This window comes from Pezoporus flaviventris, unplaced genomic scaffold, assembly GCF_033815535.1.
Source record: "Pezoporus flaviventris isolate CSIRO_AGI_PZ_B2104156 unplaced genomic scaffold, CSIRO_AGI_Pfla_v1 ptg000045l, whole genome shotgun sequence".
Lineage (NCBI taxonomy): Eukaryota > Metazoa > Chordata > Aves > Psittaciformes > Psittacidae > Pezoporus > Pezoporus flaviventris.
This window is the reverse complement of record NW_026892593.1, coordinates 5,610,243-5,637,621: the sequence shown is the minus strand read 5'-3', so window position 1 is coordinate 5,637,621 and position 27,379 is coordinate 5,610,243. Positions and strand designations below refer to the sequence as shown.

The following is a 27,379-nucleotide window of genomic DNA, read 5'->3' as shown; positions in this document are numbered from 1 at the left end:
AATAACTTTACATAGAAGAGCAGGCCTTCAGTAAAATAAATCATGAGCTATACACAGTTGTGTGGTTGCTTTTCCACTTGATTTTGAGTAAAAGACCAGCTTGGATCACAGTATTACTCACTGCCCTGCAGGGCAAGGATCTACACTGGGATGCCAAGAAGCTCCTCTGAACTGCAAGGGCCCTGGAGCAGTGGAGGCTGACATGACACAGCAGTGGACCCAGTGGCTGCTCTTAGGCTGTGATGGACGGGCAGAGGGGTCTCTCTGTATCTTGCAATCATCAGTGGGTATGAGGCTGACTAGCAAGAAAATACCCCCTAATATACAGAGAACATTCGTTTAACACCCTAAATATGAGGCAGATACTGGAGATGGAAGATTTTACTGCCAGAAAACCTGTGAAATCAGTATTTAGCAATTCAAGTGAGTTTATGCCACTTTCTCCTTAATGCTCTAGGGAATAACAGAGCTGGCAGTTGGTAATTACTTCTGGGAGGAACAGTTTGAAACAAACTCTTAGAATTTTTTAAGTGAGTTAAAAGAAAGCCTGACAACTTCAGGACAAAGCATGCACCTCTGAAAGACAAACAGCATATTAAAAAACCTCTGAATTCCTTATCAGTATTAGATGTGAGAAAGAGTGAAACTCTAAAAGCTCACGCAGACAGACCTTACCTGTGCTAGACCTTGGAACTGGCAGCCTTTTCCAGTGTCGTATGTGAAAACAACACACTGTGTCCCTGCTCAGAGTTTGGGAGGTGAATGAATATAACCTTTGCCACTTTCATCTGTTTGCAAGAAGACTCAGACTTACATGAACATTTGTTTTAGCATTAGGGATAAGAGAATAAATCTGAAGTCCTGTGATAAATGTCTCCATGTGAAGACAGCACAGAAAAAAACAGATCTGATTATTCTTCTACCCCCCCTCTGTAGAGAAGTTCCAGTACAGAAAGAATAAAATTCTCGATTCTATGCATATTGAACACCTACACAAGCCTGTTTTACAGAAACTTCTCATACAGAGAATATCAAGTTATGTAAAAAGCAACAGCAATACAGACTGCTCAGATGTATAACACAACAGATTTTCCCTCTGTTTTTCATGTCTGTATAGCTTATGTGTCTTGAACAGATGTTGTGACCTTTTTTCCGCACTGCTGCTTTCTGTTATAACCAGCCAGCAAGATCTGAAATGACCACTGTATTCCCTGCTGATATTACACAGGAGCTATTTTTAATACTGGAAATCTTTTGCATGATTCATGCTAATCAAATCAATTATTATGTGTCGTAGAGGGTTGTTGCTTTTTACCTGAAACTGTGTGATCCTTTGGGTCTCTCAGCAGTTTGAGCCTTGCATGAGGGAAAATGTACTGCAGGGGTTTCCCATTTATCTGAGGAACACAAATGTGCATGTCATAAAAAGATAAACCAACATCAATTGTATCAATATTTTTAGACAGTTGAAACAGAAACAAGCAAACAAACTTATTTCATCCAAGTAAATATTACAACTTCACAATTCAAAACACTCCCCCAAGTTTAAAGACGCTTGTCAGACTGCAAAATCCTTCTGCAGGTTAATGAATGTTAGCTTCATTTTGAATATGGCTTTAGTTCTGATTTTTACTTCCTAATAACTAGAAGGTTGACACTGTCTTCTGTAGCTCATCTTAACATTAATCCTTTGCTCAAGCAATGTTCAAGAGATGAAATTAAACATAACTTCTGTAATCATTATAAAATCCTATTCATACAAACCTAAACAAAATGGTAGTTGAATGTGTACACAGCCACAAGTCACTGCTTTAGTTCCAGCAAACCCACATATTCCAATGTACCTCGTGTTACCAAATTTCAAAAGCTTTTTGAAAGACCCAACCTAAAACTTTCAGGATTACATTTTATATGAAAATTTTCAACATTTACTTGGGCTGGTACTGGAAAGTGTGAAAGCTGAAAGCAATGCAACTCCACAATAGGCACTGAAGGGCCACGTTTCCAACTGGGATGATCCCAACTGCCCTGAGTCAATGGCACAAGAAGGACCATGTCAGGGAGCCAGATTCAAGGAGCCAGTGGGACAGTATTAATCAGCATGGTTATGCAGCTGAGTGTATCAGCATTCTGTGCCAAGAGTTTATTACTATTATTTATATTTAAGTAGCACTTAAAGAGATTAAGCTCCTCCTGAACTAAGCACTTCAAACCCAGCTTTTGCCCTAGAGTGTTTATGATGTTAGTGGATAGCACACAGAAGTGATGGGAGGGGAAGAAAAGAAGTCAAGTGACTCATTTATCTTAATCCTACAGTGAGCAGAAGAGTTTATACATCTATTGTGGTAATTCATCTTCTTATTCAATGGATGACATTGTATCTAGAAGGCTGAAATCCTCCCGTAACACACTGAGAGCAGTATGGACTGTAATTAGTCTTAGACATTAAAGAGATCATGCATTTGATAGAGGATGTGTACTCCAGAATAAATCAGAACACGAGACAAGACAGACTTCAGGATTTACCACTGAATTTTGCCAGAACATTGGGTCTAATATTGCCAGAAGTGTACGAAGTGCCATGAGACTTCCATGCTTATTAATGCATAGGGACACTGTCATGTTTCTAATGATATTGTCAGAAACTCAGCGAGTGTAATTTAACAGCAAAAATAATGTATTTATCACTTGTAGCTTACACACAATTGTAAAATATCTGGAAGAATGCATCTAATTTTATTTTTAATTAAATAAAAAGAAATACAAAATAATGTAACAAGAGAAGCACATGAACACATTTGAACAGATCCTTAGCTCAGATCTATTTTGCTGCGAGCAGTTCAATTTAACTGAAGAACACTGCAGGTCATATACTTCACATCGTTTTTAATTGCTGTATCTTATCTGCCTTTAGCAAGATTTGGTTTTGGCATAAATAATAATCCAAGAATATTCAATGCTATATTGTGCATGATTGCTGACAAATATTTCAGAAAATATAGACTGTCTCCTTCTTTAGTCTATCACTTCCTCATTACATTCACTTCCATAATTTTATGGTAAGTTTAAATCTTGGTCATTAGGATAGGTATGAATAAAAGCATTAAAGTTTATTAGTATTCAGGGTATCATTTTATTTTTTATTGTTAGTGGGAATCAGTACTTAAACTGAACATTTCATTAGGCGTTTACCTTCAGAAAGTTATGTGGCAGAATAAATGGAAAAAAACATGGCTGCTGTAAACAGATAATGCAAAGAATAGTTACTTTTTTTTTTTTCTGGATAATTTAGTAGTATATTTGAAAACCTTTAGAACACAAAATACTTTGTGCTTCCAATTGTTCACATCTAACTTTCACTAAAGCTGATTTCTCTTCTGGATATATGCCAGGAGGCCCTTCTATCTGACTATTCAGCTTGTTACTCAGTAGGCCCTTGGCGGTTTCATCCCAGTGAGTTAAACGAGTCTAAATTTTTTCCTCCAGGAATTTAAGCTCTGGTCATGTGTTTCATGTTATGAGCTGGATCAAAGCCTCTCCAAAAGTTGGAATGAATGGCAAATAAATGTGCTGAGGTTTTCTAACACTGTTACAGAAAAACAGTTTAAACTTGCACTTTAGTTTCCCTTCATTGTCTTTACATATTTTGTCTGAAAAGGAAACATTATGGAAGACTCATGTAAGGAAACTTTATTAGGTAAGGAGGACAATTAAGAAGAATAAATTTCTTTAGTCCTGTATTTAAGAGATAAAATGCATAAAGTGCATTTTAGTATTCTGGGCAAAGACCACAGTACCAGCTATAATATGTTAAATGGTCTTTGGACCATTCTGGTTTTAAAGGGTGTTGCTCCTCTTCCACCAACATATTATACAGGGCCTGATAAGGTAAGTCTCAGCAGCTGCTCCTGGTTGTAGTCCTTTAGGAAATACAGTCTCCGAGGGAAAATTTACCTGAGTTAGGTATCCAGGAACAAGATGTCAAGATGATGAGTTACACATTACTTATTTAATTTCTGAGTATCATAGGTACTTGTATGAGAGTACAAGACCTGTGGAAGAGGGTATCAAGAATTTCCATAACTACGTTAATTCTGCCCCTTTGAATCACTACATCATGTCCTCTGCAGAGCACGAATGTCAAGTTCGCTAGGAATCCTAAAGGTAGAAAGTTATCTTTCCCGATAGATCCCTGATGATTCAGACATTTTGCAAAAGAAGCATTAAAGAAAAGCTTAACAAATACAATGTTCCTGCTCATTAATCAGTTGCAGAGCAGCCTTTGCTTCTGCAATTCAGTCAGTACATTGACTCTTGACTTTTGATTTCGAAGTCATTCTGGCATGCAGTGAGAACAACATTTCTGAGTGACCAAATATGAGAAACGGCCCGCTAAATTCTGTCTTGAATTACAGTGAGGGGGCATCTAATCTTATTAGAGTAGGTATTTTATCATTTACACTAAATTTGGAAATGTCCCATTTCTCATCATATTTCTACAGAATCTAAATCAGAAAATGCCTTCTCCCTCCAAGCTCAAAGAGAGAAACTAGTATACTACAAACAGGAATGAAATTCCCTTGGTAGCTGGAAAGCAGTCAAAACTAAGCATGATGGATTTAAAGAATGTGGAACAAAAGTTTGCAGGTAGCCTTCTGGCTCTCTATCATAAACCGTGTTTTCTCACTTTAACTCCACTGCTCACCTCATGACCCATTTTTTATAATCTTTAATATAGAAATTTCCCTAGAAAGGCACAGATTAAGTTTCAAGGGAATGGTACAGACCCATGAACCAAGAAGAGCATTTATTTTTTGAAGGCCTTTAGAAACGGGGATTAACATTCAAAAGGTTGCATCTTTAGAGTTATTGCCTTCTTTTTTGTTATTCGGAAACTGTTGCCAAAGTGAACTGTTGACAATACACTGGTATCATGATGAGTCTGGTTTTTATTATTCATTAAAATGTCCCACTTACGATCACTGGAAGTTCTGAATTTAAAACCCCTTACAGTGAAGCTACTTATCTCCTGTTAATATACTCTCACTGTCCATCTCCTTGTAATGATGACTTACTCCCCTGGCACTTCCTCCTACTGTTCCTTCCAACCTGTTAGAAACAGTCAGTTTAGTTCAGGATGTAAAATGATTTTCACAGAAAATAATAATAAAAAAAAGCTTTGCTGATTGGAGATTTAAAGAAGTTGCTGGTCAACTGGCAGTGACTAAGCAAACTGTTGATGTCAACAGGGAATCAGTGATAAATTTGTAATAGATTATGTATTGATTAGGTTTAAACCATGTTTATCATCCTTAAGTAAGCAGTTCAGTATCACTATATTGGGAAACAGCTATTAAGATACTAAACTGCGCTGCAATTTAATGTGATTTAAGAATACTGTGTAGCTCCACAGAAGTTGCTATAGAAACAAATATATTTTAATATGGATAATACAGTATGTGCACATAATCGACTAGGTTATATAAAACCTGGAAGTTCAGGCTTGTCACTCCATTGCATTCTTGCCCCAAAAGTACGGGGCTGTGCTCTATTTATTACCTTTAGTTGTACAAGCTCTCTGGGATAAGCAGTTCTGATTTCATGTAGTAAGAATTTTGATATTTCACACATGTAAAACAAAACCTTCTGGAATACAAATATCTTAGTGGTTAGTAAAATACATTTTTTACAAAGGATAAAATACAAATGGCAAATTTACAGTCAATAAATGTGTTTCCATGTTTGGAAACATGGACTGATACATTAGAAGCAGATTAGTACTACTGATGCAAATACTTCCTTTTGTGCCTGGTTTATGCTTAGTATGGGATATTAAAGGAGTAGCAATGGCTTAATTGTTATGCTAACTAGGAAATCATCCTCCTAACTGATTTCAGGAAAGTCTCTTGACAGAGAAAGCTCTGGGATAAGGCGGACCTGTTCAGATAGTCTGGATGTAGAATCCAGCATTATATTATGCTTGGACACCACAGCTCTCTGCAGAACTGAGTTGTGGATACAGGCAGGAGTCACAGGACAGTGAATTCAGTAACTTTTATGTTACAGAAGAGGCAGGGCTGAAAAAGCCTTTAGGGAGAGTTTACTTTACCTCAGCACACTCATTGGCCTGAAAATAATTTTTCTTGAGAGCTTTAACATGAATTGTAAAAAATAGAGATGTTAATACTGATCTACTTGCTTCTATTGCTAAGTGTTTTACTTTCAGAATTTAGTGTGGAGCTAATGAAACTTTCTGAAACAGCCCTGAGCCTTTTTCTCTTGTCTTAAAGTAATTTAATTTGTGGATCCATCTGGTAATAGTTGGGTTTATTTTTTTAAGTTATGTCAAAAAAATATGTTTACTGAAGGTATTTAATGTACACTAGCTCTGACTAACATTTTGACAAAGCAGATGACACACAGTTGGTGAGACCTGGTATTTCTCCCTTCTGCAGACACACTATTTCATACCAGTGGGTGAATGACAGTAGCTAACCTGGATGGAAACAGATGAGGACAGAACTGTTGTAAAGCTTCTCCTTCCACAACAATTTTCTGCTGCAGAGACTTTACACGGTACCACACAGAACTGAATGTATAGATAGTTCTGGTTAGCAGATTTACTGCTTTCAGTTATGTTTCAAAAATCAAAGGACAACCTGCAAAATTAATACTGAATTGTAGACAAATTGTAGGCTCTAATTTTATGATCAAGTAGCGATGACAAATACAGGTTCAACAGCTCTTCAGTTGAATGCAGCTGGAATTTGATTAAACCTGTAGTCCCTACACTTGTACAGCATGATTAAATTGTTGAACTTTCATAAGAGTAAAGGCATGGCTTACTTGACAGCTTATTTGATCTTGATGTTGACTTGGTGGTCGGGAGTGGGACAACTTCTCTGGCAGCCTTCTGTCAAGGGGATGTCCATTCTCCAAACGAGACTCCCTGGGCTTGTCAAACCAATCTGTTTCTTCACGACGGAGATGATAGGCTTTGAAAACCAAGGACAGGTCAAATGTTCTGATCCAGTGGTGGGCATAGGCAATAATGTGCATTGCGCATAGCAAACATGCATAGTGGTCACCGATTGGCCATGCAGCTAAAGCAAAGTTACAGGCGAGACTTGAGACATTGAACTCAGGCATAATTTAGGTGTAAGTGATACGGCAAAGTGAGAAGGTTCTGTTTCTGTCAAAACTATGGTATTAAATACCAGAAGAAACCCACTGCTCAGTGCTATAGCCTTTTCCTTCCTTCTGGCAGCTGATTAACACACTGCAGATTTCACACATCTCTAAAATGTTTGATGAAAGAAATGAGTCAAATTAGTTACTTTGCAGTAGGCTAAGGGAAAAAAAATAAAAATCAAACCAACCCAAAAAAACCACAAAACCCCCAAACCAGCCCTCAAACCCAATCTCTATTAATTTCCAAAATTCTGAACTGAATATTGTTCAAAATATTTTGGAAATACTCTAGAGCTACTTAGCAGAAAATAGAGACTCCTTTATAAAATCAGTATCATCCCAAAAGCAAGAAGATATGAAGAAATCTATACTCTTTATAATTCTAAGCAGAAATATTGCAAGTCTTCTTATTTTGAATTTCATCCCCTGATATTGCAGTATGAACCTTTATGTGTGGAAAGTTAGCCAGAATGTTCTTTTTGCAATGATTCTGTAAAACTAATGTGCTTATACTTGGATCAGATTTAAACCTGTATAAAACCTACTGTGTTAGAGACACTTTTGTGTGTAATACCATTTCACTGAAATCTGTTTTGCAAATACACATACTTATGCCTACTACTGATTGGGTGAATTGACAGGTTTCACTCCATTTAGATCAGAATCAGCTTCTATGTGTTTAATATTTCCACTATACAGTATACAGATTTTTATCTATGTTGTCCATCAGTGACAATCAAAACAATGTGCATTTAATTAGACTGTGATGAAAGTTTTAATTTTATGCTTTAATAAGCAAGATAAATTTGGAATTCAGAGAAAGACAATATTTGTTTCATCAAAACCACCAAAAATTGCAAACCTTAAATAAGGTCAGTTGTTGCTATAGTAACATGAGTGAACACAATTGTTTCATGACACAGAAGAGAATTTAAAATGAAAAACGGTGCTGTGCATAATCTTCTGGTTTTAGTTGTTAAAGGAAACAATCTAGATGGTTTAACAAATAATTAGAAAATGTTTAACAGGAGAAAAATAAAAAGTTTTGGGTTTTCATTATTATTTTATTAGATTTCCCCCCAAAAAGGATCAATATATTTGCATAGTTTTAAAAAATAATATTTTGCATGTGTTTAAAACAACATTCTGTATTATATTAGGCCTTTGGACAGTTCTTAACCTTGGTTCAGATATTATACAGTCTCTTCCTTCTTTACTGTGCATAAATTCAATGTAATACAAAATGGTTTGAAAATATTACTTAGATAAGCATACATGAATTAAATAGAAATTTTATTAAAGGTCGATGCTTGTCTGGGTAGTTATTAATTGCTCTCAATAAACCATTATGATTTAATATGCAAATCCTTTATGCTTTATACGGTTATGCCAATTGACTAGTGCCTGTGAGTAGCAGGCTGGTTCATAACTCATCCTGACATAACTTCTTGCTGAGGCTTACATGAAGAACCTAATGCATTTTCCTGATCCCAAATACTAATGCTGACTATCACAATCTGTGTCATTAGCTGAGCTGTCATTTCCTTCTGGTTCAGTTAAAATAACTTTTGCTGAATTTCTTCTTTTGAAAAGCTAGCACATATAGAATTCCATGTTGCACTTCAGACCAGCCTTTATCAAACTTATCAAACTGTGATGAATGTGCATATTTTATATGAAATATGGTGTGGTTTTTTTTTTTTTTTATATAAACACACACCACACTCACATATACATGCACACAGAATTGGTTTTGGCTTGATTCACTGGGATTTGTTTTAGCTAGAAACCTGAGAACAGCCAAGATGAATCACTGACTGTCTTGGAGGATACATCCTTTTTTCTGAGGCTAACAATATGCAAACAGATGGTTCCACGTGTAAGAAACTCCTGCTGCAGTCAATAAGGTCCTCTGCTGTTAATCACACACAGTTTAACAAGGTGAGATTGAACTCCAGGCTGTGGAAACCAAGAAACTTGATCAGAGAACTCATAGTGATCATTCTAAATCCCACAGATGAAAAATTACAAGGGGTCAGCTGTGTTGATGTCTTGATGTCTTCATATCTCAATTTTAAATTTCTAAATTTAGAAGAATTGTTTAAGTAGAATTGACAATTTAGCATATAAAAGAAAAAAAAATCCTTTAGGTGAAAAAGAGTACATTTTATACATTTTACATCTTCTCAGCTAACCAGCAGCGAGTGCTAGCTTCAGCATCCTTGAGAGTTATTATTCAATCCAACATTAATTAATATTTTGTGGAAACTGTGGCAGGTATGGGGTTAGTAAAGCTCTGTTTGGTGGATCAGAGCTTCCATGGTACTAGGAACCCTGAGAAAACACTGTATGTTGCAAAACTCAAAATGCTAGCTCTTTTCAATGGGAAGCTCTGGATGTTGTGCTTCTTCAACACTAAAAATGCTTTTTTAACCTGCTGAAGTCTGGAATCCTTTTGTAGGTACTACTTAGGTGCTGAAGCACGGTTTTAAGATTTGTTGTGCTATGCAAGTGTGCCTAGTGAAAAACAGTAGTTTTGGCCTCAAAGTCCTAAATTCCTATTGTCTTCTGGTATTTATTATGGAAAGTGACTATAAAAACTGAGCAGAAAGTCAAGCATATCTCTCAATTTGAATTGAAGAAAAACAATTAAAATTTAATATCTTGGCTTACATTAGTTTTTAAAGGTCTCTAAAGATGAAAATTCAAGCTTTAGCTCAAGAAGAGGTTTCCTAAGGTAGCGCTTAAGATTGATTTCTTTTAATAAAATCTCATCAACACCATGCAAGAGTTTTCCACTGTCAGGACACTAAGAGCAAAGTACTGTACAGAGAAAAGAAGGTCATATCCTTCTGAAGAACTGGAATTGTTTCTTTGGAAGATTTTTTTATCTTACATCCAAATTATATGAATGTTTCTCAATTCAAGTTACTTGCTATTATACAGCATATTTGAAAATAATGTTATGAAGTGTGTTGATTTCCCAAGACTTTACACAAAATGGAGCAAAAATAAGATACTTCTAAAGAAACAAAAGCTTGACAGGAAGTAGAGAAATATTGTAAAAGTGGAAACCCTGGTATTCAGGGTATTCATTCTAATAATGAACATGTGAATTCAATTATAGTACTTCTAAGAGACTGCAACTAATCAGAGACTAATTTAAAACTAAAACATGTTCAACCTAAAATGTAACATGGATTCCTTGTACAAATATGCAACAAATATAATGCACTCTACACAAATAGAATTTGCTATGCCCTGTTTATCTGTGGCAGAATAGCACCAAATAGTTTTTTTTGTTGTTGTTTTTTTGGTTTTTTTTTTTGTGTGTACAGTTTGGTTTTCCTTAAGTTTTCAGGAGGAAAAGTCCTGTGTCTCACAATGTGACCTAGGACGACAACTACTGTTGAGACAAGGTAACACCTACTTATTTAAGAAGGATATGAATTGTGGCTTATGGGGTTCCTCTCAACTGCCTTCAGATTTAATTATAGGACTGTGTGTGCTAAGAATTTAAGAACAGTAAAAACACTTAAGCTTCTGATAAAAAGCTGATGATCCTGAATCTTCCCTGAAACACAGACTTCATGACGGGGTTGTAAATATCTAAGAAATAAGAAAAGAAACTTACAGAACAAAACTCTTCAATATATTGTAGTATCAAGGAAGGCAAATATATTCAGTTTTGTAATGTTTATGAAAAATTCAGCATATGTAAAAAAGCCATAATGCAATAAAGAACATGGAGGTTAATATAAACCTGAAAAATAAACCATTCTACTTCATAATCATGCAAATGTGTCTTTTGAGACAATCACTGCCATTTACAGACAATATGGCGCATGCAAAGTTGCTTTTATTGTGCAGTAATACATATAAGAAAAAGTTAAGGGAGCGCATACAATTTTGAACATCTTAATTTCATTTTCTTTCAAACTGTCTTTATGATTTTTAAACAATCTAGAATATATTAAATCTGAACTGACTCAAACAAAACTGACACATATTTTGCAGCTATTTAGTACTCAACATCAGCTTTAACATTCTGCTATACTTACTCAGAAGAAACATTTTTAATTGCATTTATAATACATCAGAAAGATCCCTTTCATAAACCTAAGTGAGATAAACTCTTGTGCTTATTTGGCAGACATTTGCATGGGGTGCATATAAAACCAGCTGTGCTGCATAATCCATCATTAGAAGTAAAGTAGTTTATACAAGTTTATTGAAGGATGAGATTGTCTTGCACCATCCAAAGAACAAGTTATCTTACATCATCACAATTCGGAATGCACAGAAGTTCACGTGACTGGATGCTTTCAACAAACCATACTTAGAATGTAATTTTGCTATCATGTTAAGCTCTATATGGTTCTAACATACAATATGTACTTAATGAACATACTATTTCTATATCTAACATGATGCATCTGGAGATGGAACTATCAGTTCTTGAATTCTATTATGAAATTTCATGCAAATAAAATTTCTAGAGCTTTTTAAAGATTTGGGAAATTATTTCCAAATCTCAACAAAAAATATTGCAAATAAGTTCAATGATCCACAGTCATAGGAAAAGGCTCCACAGAAAAACTGACGGAAGGGCCTGTATTGTACATGGAAATTTCTACACAACATTCTTAGAAAAGTAGACATCAACAAGTGAAAAGGAAAATCCACAAGCAAACCAAAGAGTAAGCAAATCAACAGCAATATAGTAAGCATGCTAGAATAGCTTGACGACATCCAGAAACTGATGTAAGTGTAAAATAAAAAATATCAAATAAACAAGACAAATCAAACCCCCAAAATATAGATACACAGAAGATGCACCAAGGAACAGAAAAAAGAATGAGTCTTTGAAGTATAACAAAAATTAGACACATGCATAGAAATGAGGATTTGTGTTATGATAGTAAGATACCAGTCTGAGGCCTAATTTACCTTCACTGTCTGACATTGCATGCTGGAAGTCATCCATGATGAAGGCTATATCTCGATCATAGCCTCGAGTCCGTGACTCCTCCCTCATATGTTGCTGGACCTCAGGTAATGAATGGCTCGATCCAAATTGGTCCCTGGTATCTGCAGAAATTGGTGGCAAGGGTCCAGCTGCTGCTCTTGCCATGCCCATTGGCTGGCCAACAGGACTTAGTGGGCTCTCTTCCTCTGAGTTCTGCGCTACTATAGGGATCCTTCCCCTGCTTTGGCTAATAGGTAGACTGGTGGGTTTAGTTCTTCCAGAAGGTGCAGCATGGCTAAAGGAAACATCTAAGGGTTCAGCTTCCTGGGCTTTCAGTCTTAAAGAAGAACTGGAAGAATCCCTTTTTAATGACAAATCAAGCCCATACACTGAGGATGGTCTAGATGAGGGCCTAGATCTACTACCACTGCTATAAGACTTGTCTGAATCATCTTGTAATGTGGATCTCATTGTTGGACCTAGTGCAGTCCCAAGGCCTCCTCCAATGGAGGAAGTCAGTGCTGGCCCCATGTATTTCTGTTGGTCAGTGATGTTTTTTCTAAGGCCAAAAGTGATATCATCCTGAAGAAGCCTTGCCCTCGTTGTAATTCCCCCAAGTGTTGAAGTGCTAGAAGTCATATAGCTTGAGTAGTCAGGCTCAAGGTCTCTGCTTTCTTGGATAGGTGAAAACTTTGTTAGTTTGGGGTCTATCAAAGCTTTCTTGTGTTTTGATTGCTTCTGGTAAAGGAGGGCTGCTGGGAGCTGCTTAGCAGCCTGTTTCTCAAGAGTAAGCCTACCTATGCTGTATTTCTCAGATTTTGGAAAATGCCTGTAGCTGCCCTCTGCATGGTAATACTGTGACAGGCCAGCCAGATGATCAAGACTTTCTGCACCTCTACGGAACTCTTGTTTTATCTGGTGTTTCAGAAGTTTGAGCTCATAAGGGTCCTCCATTGGATCTTCCTCAGCTTTAACATAGGAATGTAACCTAGAAGAAGTCTGCAGTGGTGCTAGGAAGTCTGACACTTCTTGTGCTCTCCTGGCCTCAGTTGTGCGAAGCAGTCGATCTGTTTTGGTCAGATCTTTCTCATGGAGGGTAAAACTGGAACCAAGTCCTCCTGTTCCTTTAGTAAGTTCTCCTATATCATCAATCAGCACATAATTTCGGGGCGTATGGTGGTGGTCTATATCTGCATAGAATGAATCTGCAGATATGCTTGATATAGGGCTGCTTGCTATGCTGTTTCTCTCATCTAGCCCTATCCTTAAGTCCAAGGTAGAGTATTTACTGCCCAATTGGGAAACTGCATAATTATTGTCAGTTGAAACTGGTGCTATCATGAGAGGCTGATTTCGAATTACATCATAGTTTGTTGTTATCTTAGGCTCCAAATACAATGTAGTTTGTCTTGGCTTTGGCTGTATCACCATCATCTGTGATGGGAGTTGATATGATGGCTGTTGTGATGGTGGAGGTTGGGCCTGTGGAGTATAGGACATAGTAGCTCCTGTTTGGAAAGCTGTCTGGGTCTGATAGGGTGAAACCTGCTGGTGATATAAAGGCTGCTGTTGGTAATGTGACTGCTGTGTGAACTGAGTTGGTGCTTGAGTTGGCAGGGCAGGAGATGAATACTGATATTGAGCATATGGGCTTGTAGCAGGGGCAAACTGTGTTTCTGGCTGGGTTTGTGGTGGCATAAACTGGTTAAATTCTGTCTGGGGTGCAGTACGTGGTCTTTCCAAGCCATGCTGAGTTTCTATTCTGGTTGACCTAGTATTATTAACTTCACTGTCTGACATATAATCACGTTCTTCTGCTACTCCTTGGAGATAGGCACGCTCTCTCTTTTCTCTTTCTTTTAGTAAGGCTTCTTTTCTCCTATTAATACCCATTTCCAAGTATCTCAGCTTGGCATCTATTTCTTTTTCCTCCTCATCTAGCTCTGCTTGCTTTTTCCTAAGCTTGGCTGATTCACGTTCAACCAGATCCAATTCCCTGTCTATATCCTGAAGAATTTTGGCTCTGGCCATAGTGTTGGTCCTACAAATCCTTCTCCGTGAAACTGATCCCACAGAAGTATATGGCGACTGTGTTCCTGCTGTTGCTTCCTCTGGAGGTGGGTTGGGCAGAGTCCTCTTCACCTTCTTTTGAGTGCCTGATGGAGTTATGCTTGAAGAACCTTTTGTCTGCAAGAAAAGAAACAGAACTGGATCACTGTTCCAGAAATTTGATGGCAATTTAATAAATGGTTTAATTTTTTTGTTTTTTATGGTATAGCTTTATATCTTAACCACAAACTTTCTCTAATGGAGAGGAAAGCTTGTCTCATCTTTGGATAAGAAGCAGAAAATGTCATGAAAAAAATTGCCATCAACCTGCTAAAGGTCAGGAATCTAATCAGTCTAACAAAATAAGGGTGCCACACACTAAGACTTTGTTTAGCCTAAGACTGTAAAGTTTACTTTATATTCCAGAACCTGAATGGACTGCAATTAAAAAGTTTTTTATTTTTATATGCTTATAAATGAACATGTACAGTGCATGTTAGTGTGGGAGAGGAATAAATATAGGCCTATCCATCTTCCTTTTATATAACATCTGATAGAAAAATATAAATGTACATATATATATTCATATATAAATATGTGTGCAATCTATATAATCAAATAAGAGTCTCTGAGCCAGACACTGAGTGCATACTAAGCAGTTACAACTTGTACTGAAATCCAGACACCAAAGGAGGACTTTCTGGTGACAACACATCTAGCACAACAGGTCAATGCTGCAAATTTTGCCTCACTTCTGCTGCTACATATATAAGTTTTCAGGGAAGATTCTTGGGCTTTAGAAAAGTGCTATGCACTTTCTTGGGTTCACTGAAGACTTTCTTAACTGAAATTTGTTCTAGTTCCAATGCTACAGTTTAAAACTTAAAAACAAGTTAAGCAGCATAAAAATATAGGATTCTATTTCAGTCCAGATGTCCAGACTTCCCTACAGTTAATGGTGGAAGTGAGATATTCATCCTGATCTAGGGGAAGTATTTACCTTAGGCTGATGAGTCATTTTTTGGAAGTGCCTACCTCTCTCCATCAACTAAACACTGCAACTGGTTAAATGCAATCTGAATTGCACCCTACTTTACAAGTGGTTTTGAGAAGTTCATTTTTTAATATATTTAGGCCCACAAAGAATGCAGGTACATTACCCAGTGGGACTTGAATGACTTTGAAATTGTATTCTACCATCCAAGTAGTTTCCTACAAATTTTGCCTTAGCAAAGGAAAAGAGACTGACCTATACACATACACTAAAAAAAATCACCTCAGCCATCATGGAATGCAGCTGTGTTAATAGTGAAATATGGAAACACTTTAGTACAGTTTAATAAGGAAAGTAAAAAGAGTATTAACCAACTGAAGTCTTCTGTCTCTGCAGGCAAGATCGGCACTTTAGCAAGTATTAACTATTATTAATTAAACATTTGATTTCTTCTGAAAAAAAATGCTACTTCACTTAGATAAAAAGTTAACAAGAATTTTAATTAGGAGTTTATAAATCACTATTTTCTCTGTTTATTCTAATATGTCATCAAGAAATGGTGAAAGATTTTAGAAAGTGTTGACAACCCTCTTTTGCTACTCCTGTTTCCCAACCTTAGCAAATCACAATAATCAACACATCATTTGTCACAGATCTTTAAAGAAACATTCACTACCTTTTCAAGTGTCATTTAAGCTCTTTTCATCCTCTTCATCTAAATTCCATCAACTTTTGCATGTCTCAGATTTCAATAAATGCAATTTAATTTCATTTTCAGCTTCCTGTGGCCATTTCCCAAACCCATGTTGTGCCAACAAATCAAAGAAACTAATTTTCTCTTGCTCAGTGTGTACTCATAATCAAAGACAAATTAATCATCTACAGTAGGTCTGGTTGACTAAAAATTTATATTGTACATTCTGTGCAATACCATTGCTATTTCCCCTTCCCAAGCTGAAAGAGCAATCGCAGATGGTGAAGCAGTCACAGATGGTCACTGGTATTGGGGAAGAGCTATTAATAACGCACTCATTAAAAGGTCTATAATACATATGCAATTATTATTTTCAGGTGACAGTTAAGTTCCTGATGAATAAATCCCAGAATCAGCTTAGAATACATTTTATAAAAAAACAAACCAAAACAAAAATCTTGGTTTTATATCTTTGTCTACATATAAAGAAACTCAGACTAATAGTACAGGAAGATGTACCACTTGCTTTTGAAAAAGTATTGATAACCTCTAGTTCTTAGCTGCTATCCTCACAAAAGGCAAGTCTTAATTGTTTTTACTTGATTTTATATTGGACTCAGAAAAAAAAAATATTTTAGTACTGTGACAATATATATGTGTTTTTTTTTCTTCTTCCTGGATATTCTCAGCATCAGTCATATTAGCATGTTACCTGGGAATTGCTTTAGTAGCCTGAAGGGATTTGCAACTGCAGTATTTTGACAGGTAACTTTAGAATAGTTGTTAAATTCAGGGTTTGCATTTTGTTGCATTTGTTAATCAGCAAGGAAAAAAAGACAAGCTAGGGCTGATCTTCACTAAATTCTAATCTCTTTAGCACAAAGAATTGGGAGTGGAAAGCAGTAATTGTGCTGCCTAGCCTTACCCCATTATTTTTGGTCCCTGTAACCCATGTATAATGTTACACATACTTTAGTTTTAAAGTATCCAAAGGAAAGATGGGGCAGAAACCTTCACGAGACTACTCTGGAGCCAAAGAAACCTATCAAATACAGGTAGGCATTCTTAGGTTTTACAATTACTGGTCAAAGTTTATGTTGTATGATGTCAGGCAGGTGATTTTAGCAAGCTCCCTCTCTAGATAAGTCATGAAGTTTTCTACCCTGTTTTATCACATTTTCCATCTTCTTCATTCTTACCCATTTGCTTCTAGCCTTCTGCCCTCACTAATCTGTCAAAGTCATTCTGTGTTTAGCAAATGATCAGGCTAAATGCTGACTGCAAACCTCAAGTAGTAGCTTTTTTCTGCTTCTTGTTTCACCATGACCACCTTGCAAACATTATTAGTTTATTTCTGACCCTTGTACATGGTGAGAATTCCACATGAGTCTGGGACATCCTTTCAGGATGGACATAATGGTAATAAGATCTACTTCTGAGGCAAAGCTGACTTTACTGAAATAAGTCCAAAGCTTTTGCTGGAGATAAAGCTACAGATATGTTCTCCCCAATAATACAGATTAAAGAACTGAGGAAGAAAAACAATCTCTTGATAATAAAGAGGAGAAAAATGCACTCCTCAGTCTTGCAGTTCAACGACAAGATAACATTACAGTGAGTAACAAAAAATACTGAGCTGAAGGTTGCATGCAAACCGATTTAGCAAAATTATTTTCTGCCTTGCCAATATATATTAGTCTTCATGTGCTTTATCTCCTGAGTTTTAATTTTTATACGGCATCTGGACAAAGGCTTGTGAACCCTCTTAAACTGTGTGGTGACTGTGGAACACTTCCTTTGAGATGACCATCCTATTCCTTGTGAATCTTTGTGAAAATGTTTTTTCTACCTATTTTGTCTCTTCCAATTTGACGGCTTTGCCCACAAGGCTGGCAAGACTGACTACAAGAATCAGTCAAGCACTTGAAAATACTCATAATGATCCACTGCTTTTACCTGTTTTAAGAAGATAGTTTACTTTGGAGGACTAAATAGCTCAGGAGATTTGTGATGAATTTCTACCTCTAATTACTGCGTTTGATTCTAGTTACTCAACCTTTCTCCTCTTCTCAGATGCATTTGTTTTAATATGATATGATGCCGTTCTTGCATCCTCCCCTCTCTCTGTTCATCTTGTCATGCTTGCGTACTAACTTCATTTGCTCAAAGAACTGGGTGTACATCTCACATACTACTTGCGTATTTTGGATTTTAGTAGCAAATATGTAACCCTCCTTACCCTTTTTCTTTCAACATTTTCTATGATCACAACAGAAACAAACTTAAACTTCTTCTTCTGACCTCTTCAGAGCTGACAAAATAGACCTGCAACTATACGTGTTTTTTGGTACCAGTAGGGCAAATCCTGAAAAAATGTACACACTATGTATACATATATGCATATGCACAAACCAATTATAATTGCAATGACGGCTTCCTTATTAGAGTTTGGCACTGCCTATCTGTGTAATAGACACGGTGATGTCAGACTATGTACAGATTGTGATGCTATGAAAAAACAAATGTAAAGTGGGTCATAGCTGAAGCCAATACTCTGCCACAGTCCTCTGAAGATGCAACAGCATGGTGGAAAGCCTGTTCTACACTCTAAAGAAACAAAACCTTACCAGGGTAAGGTTTCCTGAAGCATCTGGTGTTGACTTGCAACAGACTTGAGACGTCAGCTGAAAGTTGGCTGTACTTTGTACCAAAAATCAATGGAAATAATATTTTCTGCCTTCAAGCAAGGACTATGCATTCAATATGCTTGGTCACCAAAATCATGACTAGCATCAGCTTAAGAGTTGCACGCGGATATGTTAGATTAAATTACTAGCAATAAATTGTCTGCATATAGAAAAGACGACAAGCAGTAGAGGGACAGAAATTATTCTCATATTCAGAAAACAGGTCACTTTATGTAGGGACCAATGCAGGTTACTAAGGCAGCAACGGGGTGGAAGGTGAAGTCTGTGCTACAGCTCTTTGTGTTCCAGCTCTCATACTTGAGGACTTTTCATCTATCAAAAAACTCACCAAATGAAACTACAAATCGCACAGTAAAAAATGCAATTGTAATGAAGCCATTTAGCTTATGAAGTTTTGGTATGTGTTACTTAGTATTACAGTATGTGCTCTTCATCATTAGAAACACATCAGTAAGAACAGCTAGAAAGTTTGGCAATTCATTATATTAAACAATTTACTTCAAAGAATCTAAGAAAATCAGTTACCATTCATAAAGAACCTTTTGGTAATTTAACAGTATGCTCAAAATTGTTTCTAAATGAAACTTAATTCCAAAAGATATTAACATAACACACTAACATTAGGTTACTTCATTGTAAGTATGGGATTCTTAACTGCATCTTCTTGTAGGATGCAGAGATATTGGACAATGTTTTGTAGCTTGTCTTGTGCAAAGTTTGACCTGTGGACCATTCTGGACTTAATAGTGATTATGTGGCAACCACTGATTAGACAGGACCAGCTTTGTTAGCCCTTGGTAACAAACATTAGAGCAAGATAACTGAGAAACTTCTCTCCACTGGCTGACACAGGGTCACTTTTATGGCACAGAGTGTGGTCTCAACTCAAAGGGAAGCAGAAGAATTGTGCATGGTAAGAAACATATATTAAAACATGTATTTATAAAAGCTGGTCTCCTCAGCAGTGCTGAGAGTGGAGTAATACATGTTCTGAACAAGTTCTAACCATCAGCAAAACCCTATCAGCCAACCTTTACTCCCTTGGTTTGTCTACCAGTGCTGTCAAGGGGAGCAGAAGATTAATTTGATGAGCTTGGCCTTGTTTATGGGAGGGAAATACCCAGCTTTATGAGTAATATACTAGAGCTTTCTTTTAACATAACTCTTATCTATTTCTTTTCTGCAAAAATTTTGCTCTGCAGACTGAGCAGTCAGGCAGAAAACTAGTTTCTAAATCATTACGCAGCAACCCTGAGTTGCCACTTGGTCTGATTTTCTTTTTTTTTTTTTGTTGTTGTTGTTGTTGTTCTTTTTTTCACTCCTTTGAAGTTAAATTTCTGTTCTGTTAAAAATAATATAAAATTTTTAGAAATAGTCTATTCCAAAACAGCAATAATTTTCCAGATTTTTATTTCGTGTCAATCACTTATTCTTCAGTTGAGCACTTCTGTACATTCCACCCTTTTAGTCCTTTCATTTTCTCTGTGAAATTGTTTGAAATTGCCATTTTCACCTCAAATGCAAGGGGAACAGCACAGTGCTCTTCCCAACAGCTGACGTGACATCAGATAACAACTTCTTTCCTCAGTTAAACACATAAAAGAACATATGATTCTTTTGATCTCGAGAGGAGAAAGGAGAAGTTCAATGGAAATTTGATATGTAAAGTACAGACAGATGTGGACCTTGCACAGTGATTTTCAAAGGAATCCAAACCTATGTTTCATCTGCTTTATGAGAGTAGGCATAATAGTTCTCAGTCATTTGCATAGGAGAGGCAGTTTTACATAGACTAACCAATTTGTGATTCATTTGGAACAGGACTGACAACTTTTGCCTATAAGGGCAATGGGGCATTTCCCTCCTCAATTTATATTGATAAAGATTAGGAATAGAAGTTTAAATCAGCAGAAATGCATCAGTGGAAAATCAGCTTGTGAGAAGAATGAAATCCATTGCTTTGAAACTTTGACTTTAAATGGTGTAACTGGAACAACACTCCATATATGTGTGTTTCACTGATCTTAGACAAAATGCACATTATTCACAAGCTCATGTTTTCATTTCCTCAGCTTCTATCTACAAACAATTTCGATACTGTTTTTTCTTTTTTTTCTGCTCACTGAAGACAGAGCAGTCTCTTTACCAGTTTCCCTCAGTACAATTCACTACTGTTTGTCATTTTTTTCCTTCCATAGTTCAAGCCTTACATAAAAGGAAGACATTTCTGGTTAACACATACAGCAACATCATCTTCAAAATTCACCTGGAAATAATTATTTTCTTTCTTATTCTGAATTTGCCTCTGCTATTCTTTGCTGTTTTTCTTTGTAATCATACTACTTGTTTTTTCAAAGTCTTGTGGGATACAAGTTTATCCAAGAGATTCACTGTTCAATCAATATTAAACATCTATGGAATCACATGTATCGCAGCTGCTCTAGCATGGGGAAAAAATTTGTCAGATTGATTCAGATGACGGGCTAACAGAAAGAGTTAAACTGTCAGAGTTGAGCACTGCTTCTGCATCAAAATCTCTGTATGAAATGGACTTAATATTTTTTCCCACTATTCAATCTTGGAAAAAAAAAAGAAAATAGAAAAAAAAGGAAAAATAGGAAAAAAAGGAAGAGGAAAGGGGAAAGGAGAGGATAACAGAAAAATGCTCTCCTCAAACTAGAAGAACATGGTCAGAATTTCTTTGAATGACAAATACAGATCTCATACCATGTTATAAATGTCTTGAAAACACTGCAGGAAATATATAGCTGCTGTTAGGCAATATCTACTGATGCTTACTAAATATTTGCCTTTGTATGCTTTGTACTAAAATAGGTTAACACTTCTTAAGCATTCTGTGTATATATCTCTATATTAAAAACTATCAAGGGAGTTCACAGAAAGAAAATAGTATTCTACCGCTGCTAAAATACTGTGGGTTTATACTAAACTCCTATATTAACTATATATATATATATATAAAACTATATACTAAACTCCTATACTAACTATACCTACTCCAGTTAGTACTCTGAGTGCTGTAGTACTGTAGTCCTACTCCAGGACAGAAACCTGAATCTGCTAAGGAATTCAGAATAAATACTTTTGTCTGTGAATTAAAATCTTTCCTTACTTGTAAATTTGAAGAAAGTAGTCCTCTTTCTGTTTAAAAGACAAAAGAATCCAAATGAATGGATTTATCTAGACGGTATCTTCCTTGTGATTCATGAAAGTTTCTGAAAAGGAGTATTCTGAAACATATTCTGCTTTGACAATCCACAAGATTACAAAATAAATGACAAAACAGAGGATGAGGTATATGGAACTACGTACTGCGTAACAGTAAGATGGAAAGGAGGAAGTTTCAATATCTGAAGAAATACTAATGGCAAAGCTAGAATTGCTATGAGGTAGGTGCTTAAAAAGATAAAGACAAAGCCTGTAGATTCATGGTGACTGTAATATACTGTAACACAGCATACTACACTGTAACATAATTAATGTTTCTTAATCACTCATTACTTCTTTTTCCCCCCATATTGTTTCTCTGACAGTCTAAGAGACATTTTACATAAATACAGAACTGTGGATACTTAGAACTTCATAGCCTAACCTGTGGAAAGTTATAAAAAGTTCTCTGAAGCAGATGGACCACTTGATGACTGTGCTAGGTTAAAATACAAATACTGTCTGTCCAAAGTGCCCCTTGTCTCCAGCACAGCCTGGTTTTGGATTAACTAACAAATGACACTAGGCTGTGCCGCAGTAATATGTTCTGATACAGAGGCAATGTGATTCTGCCATTGGTAATTTAAATCAGTTATATTAAAGGGTATTTTGCCAAAGTATTAACTGGTAGCTTCAGGATTAGCTGATCATGAAGCTGTTTGTGGCAATATGAAAAGACATCAGTCATCTTCACTTTGGAATGACAAAGTCCTTAGAATAAATCTTTTACATATAATACAACATCCCCATTATGGGCTCATTCACTCATAGTAATTAATAATATACTGTGTCTCATCATGCAACACACAAATCATTATGTGTCATTCCCCTCAATCAGAATAATTAATTCTATCTGAAATTCAGATCTCATCTATGAAAAATGTTACTGGATTATAAAGTCTTTTCCCAATCAATGAGAACATACTTTAAAATCTCTTCCTTTGCAATCTAACAGAGAATCCTAGCCAGAAAATGCTGGTGAGAAAAATTCAGAACAGTTTATACTTATCAGTAGGATATGCATATGCTGAATTAACACCATCTGTTTCCAACCAATATCAGACTACTTACTACTTTGCAAACTTTTAGCCATAATAAAAAAAAAAAAAAAAAAAAGAAAACCAACACCAAAACCCCCTCTATATCTGAAAGCAAGGAAATATTAATCTTGCTTTACAGGAAAACAAACAAACAAAAAAGGTGTGAGAAAATCTTGGCTTTTTCTGCCTCTCTTTCAATACTGACTTCCTCCAAAGAATGGTAGCTGACAGCACTCCACATGCTGTGCCACAGCCCTTGTTTATTCGCAAGAGTGAGGATTCATCTGCCCAAGCACAGACATGATGTACAGAGCTAATCTGAGCTAGTCCTCCAGACTACTGAAATGAAAGCAAGTACCATTTTTCTACAGCTCACTTTATCACACCCATTTCTCTTACTGACTGTAGAAACAGCCACATGTAACACACGTCACCTGTAAATGTCTCAAGACACAGGAGGTCAATCCCACTCATAGGAGCTGCAGCAGTTTGAATTCCTGCTTCTGGCTCCTCATGTAGGATCTGTTCTCTAGCAGAGTTTTAATCCTTTTCTCTGCACACCTCTGCAGTTCTGCAGAAATGACACCTCTCCTCAGCAATCAAAGGCTTTAGGTTTGGCTCAGTTTGATCGTTCAGGCAGTATTTATTTTATTCTGCATTCATGATGCTTTGCTTCCCTGGTTTAAGATTAAAGATGGCAGAGTGAGCAGAGCCCTAGATTAATTACTTACTCTAAAATGTGGTTTGTGCTGGGGAACAACAGCCTGTAACTCCTTCTGTAAGACATGGATTAGAGAAACTCACCAAGTGCTTACCTGCTTAATTCAGGCCTTTTTATACACACCACAGCTAAACCTCCTCTTTAGCCTGAGCAGGTCTGACTACATTCATACTGTTGTGCACCTGAAGAACAATCTGCATCAAATAGCCTTCCTCCTCTTTCCAAAAGTGTCTTTAAATTTACCAGTGCAACACATTCTATTGTAGAAAAACACATTTGCTTTTTCAGTTGTGTCACGCTTTTCAAGTTCTTTAATGACTAATAGTGCTTCATGGTTGCTACCCAGTTGTCAAAATCCCAGCATTACACACAATTAGAATTGAATAGGGGGAAAAAGGCAGAATAGAAACAAAAGGTTTATGAAACTCTCTTTGGCTGCTGACACCTGGCTTCCAGGCTTCACTCCATTTCAACAACTCACCAGCCTTCTAATCCGCACCAAATTCTGCATCATCCCCTCTGCATCAGCTGGACAATTTATTTTCTCCATCAGCTCAGGTTCTGAGTCCATTCCTCTCGCTTTTCTACAGCTTCCCAGTGTCTCCCTTAAACTTCCTTCTGCCTGAAACTTTATTTCCCCTGTCCCTCCACCTCTCCTTTTCCAAAGCGTGAGAACTCCCCCTAAAATACCCTCAGTTGCTCCCAGTACAGAAGCAATCTCACTCCCTCCAGAAGCTTCCAGCCAACCCAATCCTCTCCTTTTTTTAAAGCAATGTAACTGAACCTGATAACAAACACAAAATAGATGGTCTGCCACAGATGGCTAAACCTACAAAGTGTGAAAACCACTCACAGTATGTCCAGATTTTCCATTATACTTTTGCTACAGCGAGAGGTGTACTAGCCAGACCACACAAAACCTCATATTCCTATTCTTACTCTCATGTAAATATGGCAACTTCCAGTTTGCTATAAACCCATTTCCAAGTGACCTAAGTTAAACAAAACCAAATCAACCTCTCCACCCACTCAACCACAATGCTTTCAAAGAAGGCATTAATACTTGAATGAATGTGCTGTACTGATATAAACCAGAACTTCTTCTCATGGAAGAAAAATAGCTTTCCTTGTGTTGTCTGTTTAAATTTATACCTTTTTTTTTTCTTTTCAAACAAAAAAGGTATCTTAAATGACATGAAATCATTTATTCAAAGTTTAACTGTTTTGTTGTTTTGTTTTATTTTGTTTGTTTGTTTGGGGTTTTTTATTGTTTTTCTTGTATATTACACCAGACCTACTCTGTGGAGCTGGGAAAGGAAAATGGCAATGTCTCATCATTAGAGAGTATTTAAAAGTTGGCTGGACATCAGCACCAGCTCTTCAAAAAAGAAAACTAGTCAGGACACGCAACTCAGTCTTGATGAGCTCAACTGGGAAAAAAACCTGGGAGAATGTCATGATATTTAGAACAGCCTCCATCTTTTCTAAGTATAAATTGATATAATTTTTATACCTGACTGTTTCAGCAATTATTAACTAGCAATTTATATAACACTGAAACCGAGATTCATTTTCAGAAGAGGAACTCAGAGTGTTCCACTCCTGGATAGTTTCAATCAGATGACAGCCTTGCAGGCTATGTGATATTTAACACAACTGTGTAGAGTTGAGGAAGAAGAAAGAAGTAACCTTTAATGAATTCTCTTCCTACTATTTTAATAGCAATTACACTATTTTAGAATCATGACCTTCCTCTTTCCATTTCTGCTTACTGTGACAACCAGGACAGGAAGAGAGAAATTTGGCAACTTTTAAACGCTAATGAAGTTAAAAATAAAGAAAAGGCAGCAGAAAAAAAGACCCAGAAGTTAATGTGAAAGATGTGCCACTTGCATTTTCTAAACCTACATCTGTGAAAAAAGAAAAAAAAAGATAAACTTTCACTAGAGGTACAAAAGGAAAAAGGTTCGTCCACCGCACATTTTCAGAGTCCCTAATTACCCTTGTTCCAAACCATTCTTTGTCCACCACTGCCATAGCTCAAAATAAATCTAAATAAAAAGTAGCTTTACTTGAATACATACATACGGACTATACCAATTACCCTAACCAGGCAGTGCAAAGTGCATTTTATGATAAAAACACAGGAAATAAACGGTAAAAGATGTTTACAAGATGAATACACATTTGGGTTGGCTGAACAATGATGGAGATTATATTGACTAAAGAATCACTGATGGCATTTCCCTCAGAATGCATCATCTATGAACATTGTATATTAGTGTGCAATTCCTTATCACGTTGTTTGAACATCAATTTACACATAAACCAAGTACAGAAGTTATGATGAAAGATTTTTCTTTATCTGCTGTGCTCACTCTCTGGAAAACATTAAATGACTTTGTATCTGACCATAGCTAACATTTTTAACCTACAGTGCATTTCTACCACAGTTTCAAGTCCTTCTTATGTCATTTTACAAGTTACATATTAATGAAATATAACTACAATGCTGTAATATAATTCAAGAGATGTAAGATGGCAATGATTTAGAAAATGGAATACTTATCCAATATATTTTAGTAACATAATCAAAGTAACATAAGAAGAAAAAATGTTTTTTTCTACTTTCAGAACAATTAAAATTTTGGACCAAGTCAGGAGGAACCCACTGGCACAAGGGTCTGTTCCAAAAAGCAAACCTAGAGCAATTTGTAAGACTTAAAAAGAAGACTCTGAAGAGGAGTGAAAGATGATATTATTACTTTATAACTTGCTCATAGATCTAGATCAGAGCATAGGATCAGCCTATTCCATTCAAGAGTAACGTCCTTAACGCCTACACTCGTACAATGAAGCCCCCAACACCACAGAGTCTTCCTACGCAGCTGTTCTGAAAGAACACTGGGAAAGCACTGCATCACTTTTATTTTTATATATATATATATATATATGGGTCATATATATGAGGAATATACTGCATGTCTTGTGCAAAAATCATGTGTTTGTATATAAAAAGTATGTGGTTTCCTGTGTGTAATTCTCTAGTGCACCCCAGGAAGATTAAGCACCCAGTGATCTTAAAAGCACTGAGTATTTTCTAAGATATGTATCTGTATTTTTCGTTCTGTCGTCTTCAGTTCAAAAAGAGAGAAAAAAATAATATATAAAAAACATGTGGCATTTAACACTTAGCATTAAGTAAATATTTAAAATAAATATTGTTAGCTCTCCATGGGTAAGCCAAATTCTGTTACAGAGGATGACACTTAACCTCAGAAGCTATCTCATCCTTTCCTGAAAAGAAATGAATTGGTCACTGTGATGGAGAAAATGATGAATTAGATGGACTTCGATCTACATTTGTGCTGTGGATCCTATCTTAATGAAGCTACATTTCAATTGCTGAACCGCACCTGAAAAAAAAGCCAAACACCTGAAAACTTTCAGCTTGTTTTTCAGTCTATTCTTTCTGTACAACCAACTCAGGAGAAGCTACAAAGCATTGATTTCAGTTTGCTCTTTCTCACTTTGCCATTATATTTCCAAATTATGTTCAAACTCTGAATATTCTGAACTGCAGGCAAAACATTTTCAACACATTTAAGAAAGTTTTGAAGATTAATAGCAGATTATTAGGAATCCTATACCTTTCAGCAGAGAACCCACAAGTGATGACAATGACTTTCAGATAGAGGATCAAAAATATACTGGAATTTTAAAGCATTTTAATGTTTCTCTCCATTGTCTAATTACCCAGTGTTTAGTATAATGAAATGAAAACA

At 36.3% G+C, this 27,379-nt stretch overlaps 1 protein-coding gene across 8 annotated transcripts in view; it reads right to left on the bottom strand.

Moving 5' to 3' along the window:
- The window catches only part of PCLO (piccolo presynaptic cytomatrix protein), a 354,829-nt gene that overhangs the window by 133,096 nt on the left and 194,354 nt on the right, over positions 1-27,379 (bottom strand). For all 8 annotated transcript variants that reach the window (XM_061467286.1, XM_061467287.1, XM_061467291.1 and 5 more), the window contains exons 7-9: positions 12,142-14,347; positions 6,847-6,995; positions 1,316-1,397 (exon numbers count right to left, since the gene is read on the bottom strand). In XM_061467286.1, coding sequence (XP_061323270.1) covers positions 1,316-1,397; positions 6,847-6,995; positions 12,142-14,347 — 2,437 coding nt within the window. The remainder of the gene's footprint in view (positions 1-1,315; positions 1,398-6,846; positions 6,996-12,141; positions 14,348-27,379) is intronic.